At 38.7% G+C, this 15,802-nt stretch overlaps 1 protein-coding gene across 5 annotated transcripts in view; it reads left to right on the top strand.

Moving 5' to 3' along the window:
- The window catches only part of VCL (vinculin), a 54,537-nt gene extending 38,850 nt beyond the window's left edge, over nt 1-15,687 (top strand). For 2 of the 5 annotated variants that reach the window (XM_065843931.2, XM_071811815.1), the window contains exons 12-22: nt 1,434-1,633; nt 2,133-2,261; nt 3,233-3,382; nt 3,947-4,055; nt 5,028-5,330; nt 5,904-6,028; nt 6,355-6,540; nt 9,182-9,388; nt 11,567-11,770; nt 12,400-12,504; nt 13,136-15,687. In XM_065843931.2, coding sequence (XP_065700003.1) covers nt 1,434-1,633; nt 2,133-2,261; nt 3,233-3,382; nt 3,947-4,055; nt 5,028-5,330; nt 5,904-6,028; nt 6,355-6,540; nt 9,182-9,388; nt 11,567-11,770; nt 12,400-12,504; nt 13,136-13,282 — 1,865 coding nt within the window. In that variant the 3' untranslated portion in view covers nt 13,283-15,687. The other 3 variants (XM_065843928.2, XM_065843927.2, XM_065843930.2) reach the window with 2 other exon arrangements.
- Nucleotides 15,688-15,802: the final 115 nt, after the last annotated feature.

The following is a 15,802-nucleotide window of genomic DNA, read 5'->3' as shown; positions in this document are numbered from 1 at the left end:
GAAAATTATGTGGAGATGGAAGATGTTCCATGTCCCATAACACTGATGTTTCCAGTTTAATGAAGAAAAAATCTAGTTGTAACATGATGTTGTTGTTCAATTTTTTCATTTAAATGTCTTTCACTTGCACTAGCCCTTGACAGATTGCCTATGGGAAAGGTATATTAAGAACATAAATCAGATACGGCCTCTTTTCAGTCTGGACAGTGCTTCTGGTAAAACTTGGCATGGTATTTTCAGTGCTATGATAATGTGTTACTACTCTGCAATAGTAACAACCGTGTCACAAATAACTCATCGTGTTTGCAGTTGTCCTAGGATAGTGCTCCAGCACAAACTGGATTTTGAAGTAACAAGGAAGAACATGTATTTTATTTTATAAACATGTGAGCCACTTCAGTGGTGTTAGCTTCTACAAATATTTACATGCAATCATATTTTGAATTATTTTAGCCATGGCTAAAGTAGTTGTAATTTGCAGATACAAACTAGGCAAGATGTATTGAAATACTAAACTGGAGTGCAAAGTGTTCTTGCTCGGCTGCAGTTAACTTATGCAAAACAAGTAAAAAATACCTTGGCACAGTCCAGCAGGATCAAGCTTAATTACACTAATAAGCTTTCAAAAATGATGATGGCAGTGCTGAGTGATTCTTGGATAGTCAGGTCCTACAACAACTTCTTTAAGTAGTTTTGAGCTTGATCATGAACTTGGATCACTTGTGTGTTAGCACTGGCTTAAAACTTCTTCAGTAGGTCTTCAAGGGACTTAAAATAAAATTACTTATTTTAAAAGAAGAATACTGTTGTATTGAGGAGCATATTCTTGTGAAAGAACAAGAAGTTTCTGTAAATAAATAAATCGTCCACACTAAAAATACATTTTTTTTTTACAGAAAAAATTTCACCACACTGTGGAGGCTGTGTAAGGATTTCTTCCCTTTCCCCATCCTGGACACTTGATACTTCTTACCCATGATTTCTGGAATGCTGGGGAGAGGGTGTTCTGCTTTTTTGGTTTTGTTTTCTACTTGACTTTTCTCCCCTGCTTCCTTCTCATCTTCTAATGACTTCTAATAATGTGAAGATGAATTGCAGTACTTGGAATTTGCAGGTGCTTTCTACTGGAATCAACACATGATTTCTGTAGGAATATCTGACAGCTTGTAATGGTTAACTTCTGTCAGGCCACCTAGTTAAAAAGGATGCATCTCTAGCTAGAGTTGCTGTAATAAGCAACTGAGTTGAATTACTCTATGGGTTTGAACTGCAATTGCTTAATGATAAACTGCAGAAGATCCTTTCCACTGCCCAGAATGGTGTTCTTGAAAACCCAAGAATTCTGAAATGTCACTTCATAGGTCATCTGTTTTTATGCTTTCAATTTTTTTCTTTCACTGTATGGTAATGCAATGTGACTTCTTCCCCTATAGGCCAGGCAGCAATTCGGGGTCTGGTTGCAGAAGGCCGTCGTTTAGCCAATGTCATGATGGGACCTTATCGTCAAGACCTGCTTGCCAAATGTGACCGTGTGGACCAGCTGGCTGCTCAGCTGGCTGACCTTGCAGCGAGAGGGGAGGGAGAGTCTCCTCAGGCCAGGGCAATTGCTGCTCAGCTCCAGGACTCACTGAAGGTAAAAATCTGCTATTGTGCAGTGAGATGCAAGGTATGCTGAAGTATTTGCACTTCTCTGATGAAGTGCTTGTGTGTGGGAGTTATCAATAATACCAAAAAGTGCAGCAGAATAAACCCTGTTTGTTTAGCTGAGAAGCTTAGAGCAAACTTTCTACAAAGTTCTTGATACCATGCCATAGGGATTAATTCCAAATGAACAGTTTAGAAGTAAAAACAAAGTCTCATTTTAAAATAGTATGCTAGCATTGCAAATTTGAGGGGCAAGGTCTCAAATTGTACTATTCCTAACTTCTGATGTTCCTTCAAGGAATGGTAGGTAAGCTTCTGACATTACAAATTATGTAAAAAGTGATTAATTTATCATGCTTTGAAGATAATTATATCTTAATATCTGCCATTGTAATGGGCTTTTTTTTTTAAGAGGAGGTTTTATGGATTTGCATCCCTACAAACTTAATATTCTTGTATTGTGTGCTAATAATTTTTCTTTTTTTAAGGATCTTAAAACACGGATGCAAGAGGCAATGACCCAAGAGGTTTCTGATATTTTCAGTGACACCACAACTCCTATTAAATTGCTAGCAGTAGCAGCCACTGCTCCTTCCGATGCTCCCAATAGAGAAGAGGCAAGTATACCCAGGTGGTCTTTTACCTATGTGGTGCTTCAGTTATTTTTAATTTTACCTGAATTGGCGTTTTGAAAAATGAATCAGTACTTTTTTTCTCAAGTTTGTGATACATACTTATTAATTCTGACAGCATGATGACTGTTGTGCAAATTTCTCTGGACTCTTGGAGATTGCAAATTGTGCTGTAAATGCCTGGTAACTGTATTGTCCTGACTTTGGTAAATGACAAAAATTTCTCCCTGTGATGTTTGTACCATGTTGCCTTCAGCATGCTGAAAATTATTGTGCGAAGATCACTGATACATCAGTTAGTGGATTGTGTATCTCAGCATTATATAACCTGATTAAAATAGTCTAAATTCCTGCCAAGATTGATCAACAGATTTAACCTGTTCTCTTGCTGTGTGTTTACTGTACTTCAAAGCTACTGGCTGCATATGAAGTATCTAAAGCTCCGTGGCTGGCAGCTCTGTTTGTCTGGTTGATCTGAACATGATTAAAATGATTCCCAAGGCCTTGGGGAATTCAGCTTTATGACAGGATAGATTTTTCATTGTCAAAGTATTCTGTACCTTGGATAACTAAGTGTAAAACTCCGTATTTATCTTCCAAATATAGTTACTTGTGGATTATGGGTTTGAAAATTAATGTCTAGGAGCTAAAATAGTCTTAGAACAGTATTTGTTACAGCAATAGTCATCAGGAATTACTGTACTTAATACCTCAGTGATCAACTGTGGTAGTATCCTTTGTTGCCCACATGAGTTAGTAAAGAAGAAAGTCCAGTAATGTAAAGATTAAAAAAAATGAAATAGTTTCAAAGCTTTTGTGTCCTGTTGCATCCTCTCAAGAGATGCATTAAGTGTGAATGTTATGAAGGCGTATCTGTTTTTTGATGCTTTGAAGAAATTATGTATTATTTAGGGAAGTTAGGCTTTTATAATGTTTTTTTCTCTTCTGACAACTAGGTGTTTGAGGAAAGAGCAGCAAACTTTGAAAACCATGCTGCTAGACTGGGAGCTACAGCAGAAAAAGCAGCTGCAGTTGGAACTGCGAATAAAACTACCGTGGAGGGCATCCAAGCAACAGTGAAGTCAGCAAGGGAACTTACCCCACAGGTTTGCTCCCTGAGTCTCTGGGGGCTGTGAAAGGGCTGGGGATTACTGCTGTGGAATTTTCTTTATGCCTCTGCTATCAGAGAAAGATGTTAATACCAGCAAGGAATGTAGTGCTGACACTTAAAAGGGGAATGGCAAATATTTGTGTATATGATACCAAGTAGAATGAACTGATTAAATGACCTGTCTTACTCTTCAGCTTCTGGACAAAAGCGTTAGTGACTTATCCTTGAAACAAAATTACTTTGAGGCTTAGTGAAATATGTAAGTGGAAAAAATGCTCTTTAATGAATGTACTATAGTGCTTTCAAGAAGTGTTTGTAAATGATAAACACTTTTTGATATATAAGCATGTAACTGAAGTTGCAGAAAAAAGTATGTGTTAACAAATTCCAGAAGCATTGTAAAGCTTCAAGTAGCTCGATGTTGAACTAGAATTCATGAGGTAGAATTCCAGATGAGCAGCTACACATCCTGCCCTGAAAAACAAATGTGTTTCCAGGAATATGTATGATGTTTCTATATACTGATACTTCCATAATTTAAAATATTTTCCATTGGCAGGTAGTATCAGCTGCTCGTATCCTCCTGAGAAATCCTGGAAATCAAGCTGCTTATGAACATTTTGAGACAATGAAAAACCAATGGATTGATAATGTAGAAAAAATGACAGGTAAAGTAGGAATTCTTGTTAAAGACTATACTTGTGGCTAACCAGCTGGTATAGAAATTTTCCCCTTTTTGTTTGGATTGATGAAATATGTAAGAGTAGTGACTCATTAAAAATAAATTGCGAAGTGGGAATGTGCTTTCTGATGCTTGAAATAGGTATATGTTATAGCATAAGCAAAATACTTTGCTTCATAGGTTTTAATTTTGAGCTGCAGGGGAGCAAATTTGGCTTTAGTTCTTCTGTAGGAAAACCAGAACACCAGTAGTTTTTATTGTGATTGCTATTCTAGCAATGTATTGCTGTAGCAACTTCAGGTGTTTTTTCACATGATCTTGGCATATTAAATGAGGGCACATAAATAAGTGGGGGCAAGAAAACATGTTTAAAATGATATAATAGCTTGATGAAAGCAGTGATTAAAACAGAAGCTACTGATCTGATGAATCTTGCTGAGACACTTAAGTGTTTCAGTCCTTCCAAGCTGCAGATACTTTGCACTGGTCTGCCGATCTCCTGACTGTATACTACCTCCTTCTCCATCCCCATAGTTAAACTGTGGGTACTTGAAATCTAACTGCCTCGTCACTATATATTATCTTTAAGTAAAAGCACAGCCAGAGGGGTATTTCCTTTTGAATGAATGGGGGAGGTACAAAGAGTACTGAATATGCTTGAAGAAATCTGGTGAGAGGAAGGAAGCTCTACTGTTTATACTGTGTTAGCCAGTTCTTGATTCAGGCAACATTCCATGGTAGCTGAATAAGAGCTTGGGATGCCATTAATGGGAGGAAGCCTGACCATGGTTACTGTGATAGAGGTACCACATAATCAGAAGTAAAACTGCAGTAATACATTTGGTCTGATTTCTGTGCTCCCCAGTTTGGAAATACTTTTCTGAACAATCTCTAGAATACCAAACATCCCTTTTCACAGATGAAACTAGAATACTAATGTGTTTAACTTTTATTGTAGGGCTGGTGGATGAAGCCATTGATACAAAATCTCTGTTGGATGCATCAGAAGAGGCTATTAAGAAAGATCTTGATAAATGTAAAGTTGCGATGGCTAATATGCAACCTCAGATGCTGGTAGCTGGTGCCACCAGCATTGCTAGACGAGCAAACCGCATCCTACTAGTAGCAAAACGGGAGGTTGAAAATTCAGAAGACCCTAAATTCCGTGAGGCTGTTAAAGCAGCCTCTGATGAGCTGAGCAAAACCATATCACCAATGGTAATGGATGCTAAAGCTGTGGCAGGAAACATTTCCGATCCTGGTAAGGATTCAGTCAGCTGATTTCAAATATAATTTTGACTGGCTGAAGATGATGTGAAGTAGTGCTTATTTGGTCTTGTACAGCTGTGTAGCCTCCTTTTATGCAAGTTTTGTGTACATTTAAATGCCAGAATGGTAAATCAAGGTCACACCACTAAATCCTGAACCCTGCTCTTTTAAAATACAATCAAAGACCTTTGGGATATTCAAGGGAAAAGGATTCAGCATTCTAGTTTATTTCATGATTTCATAATCTGTAGAAGATGTATTTGTCACTAGTTATCAGTAGTACCACTTTATATGAGAAAATATAACCTAATTTCTTTTATTCTGAAAGTTGTTCTGGGCTCTACTTTGACTATTTGTAGTGACTGTTATTCAGCCCAGGCTTTATTTTATGCATGTTGCATATGACAGTAAATCCAATGTAAACATTTTAATTGTTTTTGAACTTTTTTTTAGCACATACATATGTGTACTTGGCACAGTATGTTACCGAAGTGGTTTTTGGCGTAGTGTTGCAGTTCTAAATATTACAGAATGCTGTTAAACTGGTAATGGAATTTTTGTTCAGGTTTGCAGAAGAGTTTCTTGGATTCTGGATACAGAATTCTGGGAGCTGTGGCCAAAGTTAGAGAGGCCTTCCAGCCTCAGGAACCAGACTTTCCCCCTCCTCCTCCTGACCTTGAGCAGCTTCATGTAAGTGCAGCATAGTTTGTAATATAATACACAGTTGTCACAGACAATGTGTGGATTGCACACTAAAATTACTTGAGTATATTTTTATTCCTTAGAAAGAAAATGCACTGTCTAGCCAGCCATGCATACAAGCACTTTTAAGTCTAAAATATACCAGTGCAGCTTTCAAAATAAGAGATTAAAATGTGCTATTTCTTCTAACATGGAGCACTTGAAAAACTGGAAAAAGGCACAAGCTTATGCAGTTATGTCTTGCCATGACACCATCCTTCACCCAATCTGTGTACTACTTCATTGCACTGAAGAAGGTTTTTTCCTTTTTTTAGCTGACTGATGAACTTGCTCCTCCAAAACCACCACTTCCAGAAGGTGAGGTTCCCCCACCCAGACCTCCACCACCTGAAGAAAAGGATGAAGAGTTCCCAGAGCAGAAAGCGGGAGAAGCTATTAATCAGCCAATGATGATGGCTGCTAGGCAGTTGCATGATGAAGCCCGGAAATGGTCTAGCAAGGTAAGAAGTTGTTTTTAATGTCTTGTGCTAAAAGGAAAAAAAATATTTTTAGGATCAGTGTATTTGGTCCAAAGTCAGTTGCCTCAAGGACAGAGAATAATTTTTTATAGACCAAATAGTAAAAACACTGCCATAGGAGGAATTAGGAACCCTTTCAAGTTTGGACTGAACTAGAATCAACCATTTGAATACTCTGAATTGCTAGAATGCTTTATTAACATACATCTGTGAACACAAGTGTGACTTGTATGCTAAGCTGTTTGTGAGCCTTGATGCTACTATTGCCTAGAGAACCACTAATACTTATACCTTTTCCAGGCTGACAAACTGATTGCTTTATTTGACTTTGGAAAGTCTGTATGGATGTTGCAGACACCAGCTGCAGGAATTATGAGCTGGTTTGTCTTAATTATGGAAGGAGCTGCAAGTTACTTTGCAGTTAATCCAGTGCATTTATGATTGGAAGAGTGACCATATATAGATCGCCTGATTTCATTCATTTTGTACTGAGTTACACTTGCTATTATGGCCAAAAGCCTTCATTTCTGTACCATTTCAGTGCTATGATGAAGTGTGAACTTGTCAGTCTTATAACAGATAACATCCTAAAGTCGTCTTGCAAATCTGTTTGAGTGTCTCTTCCCTAAAATGAAAAAGCTCTATTTTCCCCCCCATACTTATACAGTTTTACATTGAGAAAGAGATAGTACTGGCATGTAGCAGTCATCTCAGAAGGTAGTTTTGAACCAAAAACCTTAATTTCAGCTTCCTACAAGTGTTTTGATGTTTGAATCCCTAATGAGCAACTTAACAATACACAGTAGGTAATAAAATGCTTTTACTATATAGGTACTAAATTACATTCTAAATTAAATAGTGCAACTGTTAAAATATTTATCAAGTCAAGCTGCAGAACTTAAACCTCCTTGCTGATCATGAAAGAGCTTTAAGCTTACTGCATTTAGATTATCAAACGCTATTTTCTTTGCTGTTTCTTGAGTTTGAGACCAGCAAACCAGTAAGTTAGCCTAGCATTTGTCCTTCTAATTATTTTTAGCAGTCTGTTTTAGCAATAGAGTACAGTTATTCTGCCAGTATGTTTTGGAGGAAGAAGTTTTTTAAAACCACATTTGTAGTCTCTGAAGTCACCTATTGGGTGGAAGAGGGATTGATGGACAGTGCTACTGAGGAATATGGGTTAGAGATGGAAAGACAAATGCAATGTCTTGCTCATAATAAATCATGGTAGACTGTGTGTCAGCTCTCTTCTGCTTTTTTGCTCAGTTGTGTTGATCTACTGGTACTTTACCATGTGTTATGCTTATAGGAGGGATGGCACATACTAAATCTCTAAAAAATTTTGGTAACGTTCTTCATTCTCCCAAGACTTAAAATAATTTCGTTTTTTCTCCTTTACAAAATCTCTTCTTCAGTGAGTGGATTCTGGCCTTTTATGTACTCCATTTTTCTTATGGAGCACAAACCAAACATGCTATTGCTTTAGCTTTCCTGGATTTCCCCCCTCATTTGGATAAATCAGGGAATGAGGGATATTTGGGAACTTTTCATTACATTAAGACTTAAATAGATGTTGTTTATGAAGATGAGTTGATTTGGCATTATATAAAAGTTACAACTTCCTTCTAAAACTTATGTGTTTTTGTTGGTGTAGGTGTTTTTCTATAAAAGCCCCCATCTAAGCAAAAGAGTTGAAAATGCATAGTTTTTGGTAAGGGTAGTTTGGCTTTTATGCTTGGCTTTAGTCAAAGAAATAGTTAGTAAACTTACAGAATATTTTTGTATTGAAATACTGCTGTATCATAAGTGCCTGTATTATTGTACCAGTTACCTCTTCCTTGTGCTCTGCCCTAACACAATACATTTGCTTGAATCCTCCTCTTTTTTTTTTTTAAGGTAGTGGATACAACATGTTGTGGCAAAACAGTATCATATTTCATAATCCTCTTATTCTACTAATTCTTTTTCAGTGTTTTTTTAAGAACTGTAATGTTCTCAGCATTCATAACATTCAGTATCACCTCTTTTCATAACCTGGTTTTGTTCTTTTTCATGTTATCTGTGGTACATCAATACTCACTTCTACAGTGTCCTTTACCGCACCTTTTTTTCCCCTCTACAGCAAGCAGTGTCAATGGTATTTCTGTGAACCTGCTGCTCTTTCCACCACATACATATGAACGGGCTTCCATACAAAGCTTTCTTCCTGCACAAATACCATGGTCATCAGCTGCTGTACCTGTTTCTATGCAGTCAAAATGGCTTTCATTTGAACAGAAAATCCATTCATTTCACCGTTGTCTTGCCAGAAAAATGTTGCTCTGCAAGTCAGTCTCTGTAGAAGCTGTGTATGCTCTGATGAAAAATGTTTCTGCATCTTTGAGTTGTAACTTCTTAATATTTTTGATAACTTTGGTTCACAGGTGAAATGTTTGTTTCCTTCTGCTAATAGTGTATTCCTTCCCCTGCTCCCTCTGACATGATCCTAGAGTTGTCTTGTCCAGATCCTGAGAGACCAAGAGGATGTTTTGGTCACTAAAACAGCTCAGTTCATGCTCTTTTACCAAGTTCTGCTTCTCGTACTAACTGTCCCGTTTCTCCACCCTTGCTGCCACCTGCAAAGCCTGATGTGACTGTGATTAATGAAGCGGCTGAGTCTGTAGATATAGATGATGAGGATGATGCAGATGTTGAATTCACTCTCCCCTCTGACACTGAAGATGATTACGAGCCTGAGCTGCTGTTAATGCCAACCAATCAGCCTGTTAACCAGCCCATTCTGGCTGCTGCTCAGTCTCTACATCGGGAAGCAACCAAGTGGTCTAGTAAGGTACTCCTGAGTCTCCCCGGGGACTGATCCGCGTGCATCCAGCCATTTGGAACGCTGACACATTTGCATCACTCTTGATCCCTGCTGGGCCCCACCATTCTGAATGAATAAGTGTGTCTGCACTTCATTTTAAGGACTGAGAGTGGCTTCACAAGTTTGCTAGATATGTTTGTCAGTGCTGGATTGAAGCTTGATTTGGGTCACTTATTAATATGTAAAGGTTTCCTCTGCCTTTGCATCTGCCTGTTCTTTGTTATGGCAGTTTTCAAACTGTAGTAGGGGTTGTCTTCCTTCCCCCCCGTTCTTTTTTCTGTTCATTTGGGCTACCTGGGAAGCCATCATTAATGGTTTCTTAATGACTTCCAGATACAGCAGAGCATACAGCATTCAAGAAGTCATTTAATGTGTGTATTGTGCTTTGCCTCCATTGCTGCCATCAGAACACCTTCCAGTGAGGAATGGCTTTGTGTGGCAGAGTTTATCCAAGAGGACTGACTGCTGGCTTGCACTTGGCCGTATTGCAAATGCTGGGCTTGAGAGAATTCTTTGAGGAAGCTGCACTGAATGCTGTTAGCTGCTGAGTTGAGATTGTGCTTACATGAAACAGTGGAAATCTAACATGAGGTTCAGACATTCACAAGTAGCCTGTCTCTTCTGTCTAAACACAAATGTTTGCAAGACTGGTCACTTCTTATAGCATGCTGCGAAAATCAAGGTTGGTGTCCCATAACAAGCAAAGGCTAGGGGGGTGTGTGTATGTATATGTGTATGTATATATATTTACATAGATAGATACACTAAATTATTTTAATTAAAAAGGGCTTTAAAAATGTTCTTGTCCTTTTCAGATTCTGATGCTTGGATAACTTGTTAGAGAGCTTCGTAAATGACACTGGTCCTAATTTCTTGATCCTCCTACGTGAAAACATGGAAAAGCTTTGTGTTATGTCATTTGCATCCTAACTGGTTATACTAGCAAACTGTTTAGCTATTAGGTCACGGTAACAAGTAGTTCAGCTTTTTGTGTCACCTGTATCTGTAAAGTATCTTGGGTTATCTTCTTGAATTTGCTAGTAGTGAGTCATGGAAGTTTGCGCACAGGGATTGAGATCACGTGCTGAGTTTGGTTCTGCTGTGTACTCTTTGCTCCAAACTTCATTGGTCATTAATTGTGGAATTATACTGAGGAAAGACTGTGCTAATACTTAAACTCACTCTGCTAATATGTCATCCACACAAGAGGAATGCTTCATGGCATCAAATAGTTCACTTCTAACAACTTCCTACAAAAGTGAATCTAAATATACTAACAGACTACTAACAACCGATCATCTAGGTCTGCTTTTTCTTGCACTAGGTTTCTCTCGGGAACAGTATCTAAGAAATGGTTTTGCCTGGTCATACTTAATTCGCATGTTTCATATATTTCTCAGAAGTATTTCTGTGACTGTAATTTTGATGGACTTAATAAAAGAAATATGGATTTTAATGTAAGAAATATCACTAGATTATCTTTTGAACTATCAAGTTCTTATCTGTTGGAAGCTTCATCTTTAAGGGAAAGATTTTGTCAAAAAGGAAGATTTATTTTCAAGGAATAACTTTTTTGTTTAAAAAAAGGTAATAGTTGCATCTCATTTCCACGTTACCAGTGACAGAAGTTTTATGTCACAAATTCTTTTGTTTATCCTTTAGCAGCATAGCTGATGCTTTAACAACTTCAGATGCCACTGAAAATTTTATGCTCATCTGTTATGACTACACCATTGAACTTAATCGGTGCTATTTGGTTTAACAAGCTATTTAGCACACTTTTTTAAATTTAAAAAAGGCCTTTTTTTGGGGAAATCTGGAATTTCAAATGCTAATAACATGTTTTATCTTAACCTAGCCAGCAGAGCAGTAACTCTCATTCCATGGACAAACTAACATTTTTCTTTACCACTTCTTTTCCAGTTTTGAAGTAAACTTATTTCCTGAGTGTTAGGAAGAAAAATGTCAGAAACATACAATTAGTACAGATCTTCCCTGTTCCTTGAAGAAACCTCTTCTGTGTTCACAAATGGTTCTTCCATCCTTCTTAAAAGGGTTGCTACCAAAATGTAGACTGCTGTTCAGTCATGGCTTCTGTGAAGCTTCTGTCCTGGCACGAACACTAATGCATGTTGTTCTCTTCAGGGTAATGACATCATTGCTGCTGCTAAACGAATGGCGCTGCTAATGGCGGAGATGTCGCGCCTGGTGAGAGGAGGCAGTGGAAACAAGCGTGCCCTTATTCAGTGTGCAAAGGATATTGCTAAGGCATCAGATGAAGTCACTCGGTTAGCCAAAGAGGTGGCAAAGCAGTGCACTGACAAGCGCATCAGAACAAACCTCTTGCAGGTAATAACTTCATTTGTAAATGACTCAAATACTTCTATTTTTCTCTGTTCCTCTCTTAGTGTAGAGTACAAGAGTTGTGGCAGTAAATAGTGTGCATCTTCCCTTGGCTTGTAAAGCTTTGTCAAGTTCTAGATCTGCTTTTAGATCCTATGGTCATATACATTCTGTAAAGTCTGGCTTTGTTTATAGGTGAGTGGAAGGTGGAAGTGTCCTAAGTGGTTTTAAAAAATATTGTGCTGTGAACACAGCCCTGCCCTAAGCCTGCTTTGTTTTGTGCTGTATCTACTCATTCCTTTGTATTGAAGAAGAGTAGTGGAAATATAACACTCCTAGTTTTTCAGTCTCAGCCAAATATACATTATTGTATTCCTAACTGAGCAGACCCTTGAGGAATATCCAGAGGAAAGGAAAAATTTTGGCTCCATCCCAAAAATTCCCAAAGCAAGTAAAATAAGATTCAAGTATCCTACCAATATTTGTTACAAAGTCGTGATGGTTATAAGATTCTTTCTGTGCTTATTTCTTATGTAATAGTAAAACAAAATCCAATAACTTATCTGAAAATATAACAGATAATGGATTTGTTCCGTTTACGATGCGAAGTGTTTTATTTAATCCCTGTTCCTCAGGTCTGTGAGCGAATCCCAACCATCAGCACACAACTCAAAATTCTTTCCACTGTCAAAGCCACCATGCTGGGCAGAACTAATATCAGTGATGAAGAGTCGGAACAGGTAAGAGGTGTGAAAATGATTGGTAGCGTGGCATTGTTGAGCGGTTTTATGGAGAAAAGTATACAACGTGCAATATCGGCTGTGTTCAGGGCACTCGGCGTTTGGAGCTCACCTCAGCGGTTCTGTGAAATAGCTGTAGTCTGGCAGCTTGGTTCCCGGCTCAAGAGCTGCAGTGTGAGGAGCGTCGGCCGCTCCGGTTCCCACGTTCCGGCCCCGGCTGGGAGCCCCGCACCGAGCGGCGCTGGCCGCCGGCAGCGCCCTCTGCTGGCCCGCGGGGAGCATTGTCCCGCAGCCCCCGGGGCTGGGCCGGTAGCGCGGGGCGGCGGGGTCCCCAGGGCTCCGTTCCTGTGGGATCCCCGCGGCTCGGGCTGCCGAGAGGTTACTCTGCTTGGAGACACGCAGCTGTCATTCAGATTTTGCACAAATATACAGTGGGAGATGGGAGAGGCTTGCTGTGAGTCAGCGTAACGCTCGTTCCCACAGACAAGCTGGTTCCCTTTTCCATAGTCTAAGTCAGCAATCTCCTGCCTTGATGCTTGCACTGGGACTCCTCACGTACAGTGCGCTTCCAGGCTACTGTCCTGAATGTGGTATTTACTAATACATTGGAAATGTTTCATTTTCTTGACAGGCAACTGAGATGTTGGTTCATAATGCCCAGAATCTCATGCAGTCTGTGAAGGAAACTGTGAGAGAAGCTGAAGCAGCATCCATTAAAATAAGAACAGATGCTGGATTCACTCTTCGCTGGGTCAGAAAGACCCCATGGTATCAGTAAACACTTTCCATGTTAAGTATTGTGTAACATAAAATGCCTTTTTTTGGAAACAGAAGAGGTATATCAACAGCAAAATGTGCTGTATACCTGAGTTGAAGATTAGCGTATGCTAATGCCCCATTCTAAGGGCATGAATTATAAAATAATGCATTTCAAATGTCTTCAGAACACATTTGGTATCAAACACCTCAAAATTGCTTCCAACAGTTGATAGTTCTTATATATTTTTTTCTTTTGAAGATTCTCTTCATGAATTCTGTACTCCCAGAAGCACATTTCATTTCATGCACTGTATGTTTCAGTAGTTTCCATGTCATGATATAAAACATGGACCTCACTTTAAGCTAGTGTTGAAAGTCTAGGACACTATGGATTACTTGGCAGTTTTTTAGGGACAATCATTGATGTAGAGACATTCAACTTCTCAACAGGAGTTTAGCTGGCAGTTCTTAAACCATGCAGAAATGATGGAAGATGTGGGGTTTTTAATTAAAATCAGGGGGCAACAGACCTGTTGTAAATTGAAGATTAAAATTCCATGTCCAAAATTCTTTTTCTTTTTGCCTGGCAATAGTACTGCAACAAAAACTGGAGCTGTCTTTGAGTCTGTAGGTAGGCATTCCAGAACTTGTGTACTGTACTGAAATGCTTTGCAGTGGATGTGAGTGGCACACTGCCGACAGCTTGAGCCTCAGCCGCTGGAGACCTTCAATCATGGAACTCTTTCCTTGCTCAACTCAGTAACGTATTGAGCTGAAAAATCCTGGTTCTCTTCAGCTGGCTGCATGTCCAGGACCAGAAAATGCCACGTGCTGGCTCTTTCCTTTTGAAAACCAGATGAGCACATGCAATTATTCTTTTTTTTTTTTTTTCTTGCCCTCTAGTGTCATTCCAGCCACTCAAGGTGGAAATTAAAAGATAAGGTGTTTTAAAATTTGATATTTGTCTCACTGCCCTTCTTTCCAACAATGCATAAGCTTTTTGAAACCCGTTTTCAGTAGTTCTGGCTACCAGCAAATGGTGCTTCCTAATGCTGAATTAATTAGGATATTTTTACTGGTTTTGACATTTTGAGTTTGGAGGCTCAAAATCTTTTTTTTCAAGTTCTAGTAATACTGAATTGAACCAAATGTTACTGTATCTTTTAAAAACCAAACCAAACAAACAACAAAGTCACAACAATAACCCACAAAATCCCCCCACTCTATTACTGAAATAGACTTAGGATACTTTTATCCTTCCATAGTTGAACATGCCTTACATATATATGTACACATTCATTTATTACTCCATAGTATCTTTTGGTGTAAAGGAGAATGATTGTTTCAGAATGAGTCTCTGCTCATGGGCAAGGAACACTTGCACACTTCTGCCCAGATCAGCACTGACCTCAAGATGCCCTCCTAATTTGCTGAGAATTGTTGCACGATTAAGCCACCTTTAGTATAAGTGCCCTTGTGGAAAAACTGCTCAGTCTTAACAGCTCAAAGAGACACACAGCGCGGTCAGCTGTCCTGGACCTGTCTGCAACAGTTACTCCACAGCTGGACTTTCTCCCCTCCACCCTCCTGCCCTTCATTGCACTGTTATCTAAAAAGGGAAGTTAAACTGATTGTAATACATCTGCCTCAAACTGACCTTGGCAAGAGCAAGCACGCGTTTGTCTTTAATTCACTCCTGGTGTCTGGGTATTACAAAATACGTGGTACTTAAGATCTTTCCGTAGTGCTCTCTTCCTGCAATTTACCTGCAACAGGAAGAGGAAGGAAGGGGTGCCAGAGCCTTAACCTGAATGTCTTGCATTTGATTGGTTTATACCAGATTTTTAACATAATTGTATTGTAGTAATTTCTATTTAATAGTAAATAACACTGAATAGGTAGGGGTTATTTTTAAGGGATTTTTCCAAATAGTCTTCCTGTATTACTTTTCAGTGCTCCTCACATTTCCTGTCCCCCACCCCCCTTCAGGCTTCTCTCTGAGGTGTTGTTTTGTTGTTTTTTAGCATCACTGTTTAGTTGCTTGACTGATATTAATGCAATATTACTAATGCCTTTAATACATAATTGTTTATGCCAAAGATCACTTTTTGTTCATTGAGGAATGTTTGCAGGGAAGTTATGAATCATGGTTGCCTTTGATATTCTTCCAGAATGTTTGCTATAAGTTCTCAAACTGTTTTGCAGAAGCTGAGATATTTGTCCACCTTATGCAGTTACTGCTTTTTTGAACACTATTGGTCTTCAGACCGAAAATGCAGCAAAAATTTGAAAAAGACCATGAATGTCACTTAAAAATGTTCTACCACTATAAAACTTTGTTTATAAGCCAAAATGTATTGTATAGTCTAATGTTTTCAGCCTTTCTTTGGTTCTGTGAAAACAATAAAAATGCATTTGTACAAATGTCAGCTTGTGAGTATTAATGATAACGGAGCAGTGGATAACACTGTGACAAGAAGAGCAAAAAGCTAAAGCAGCAGAAATACTTAAGCAAAGTAACAGTTGTTTTTACATATTC

The sequence above is a fragment of the Patagioenas fasciata genome, chromosome 8, assembly GCF_037038585.1.
Source record: "Patagioenas fasciata isolate bPatFas1 chromosome 8, bPatFas1.hap1, whole genome shotgun sequence".
Classification (NCBI taxonomy): domain Eukaryota; kingdom Metazoa; phylum Chordata; class Aves; order Columbiformes; family Columbidae; genus Patagioenas; species Patagioenas fasciata.
This window is presented reverse-complemented; position numbering and strand designations above follow the sequence as displayed.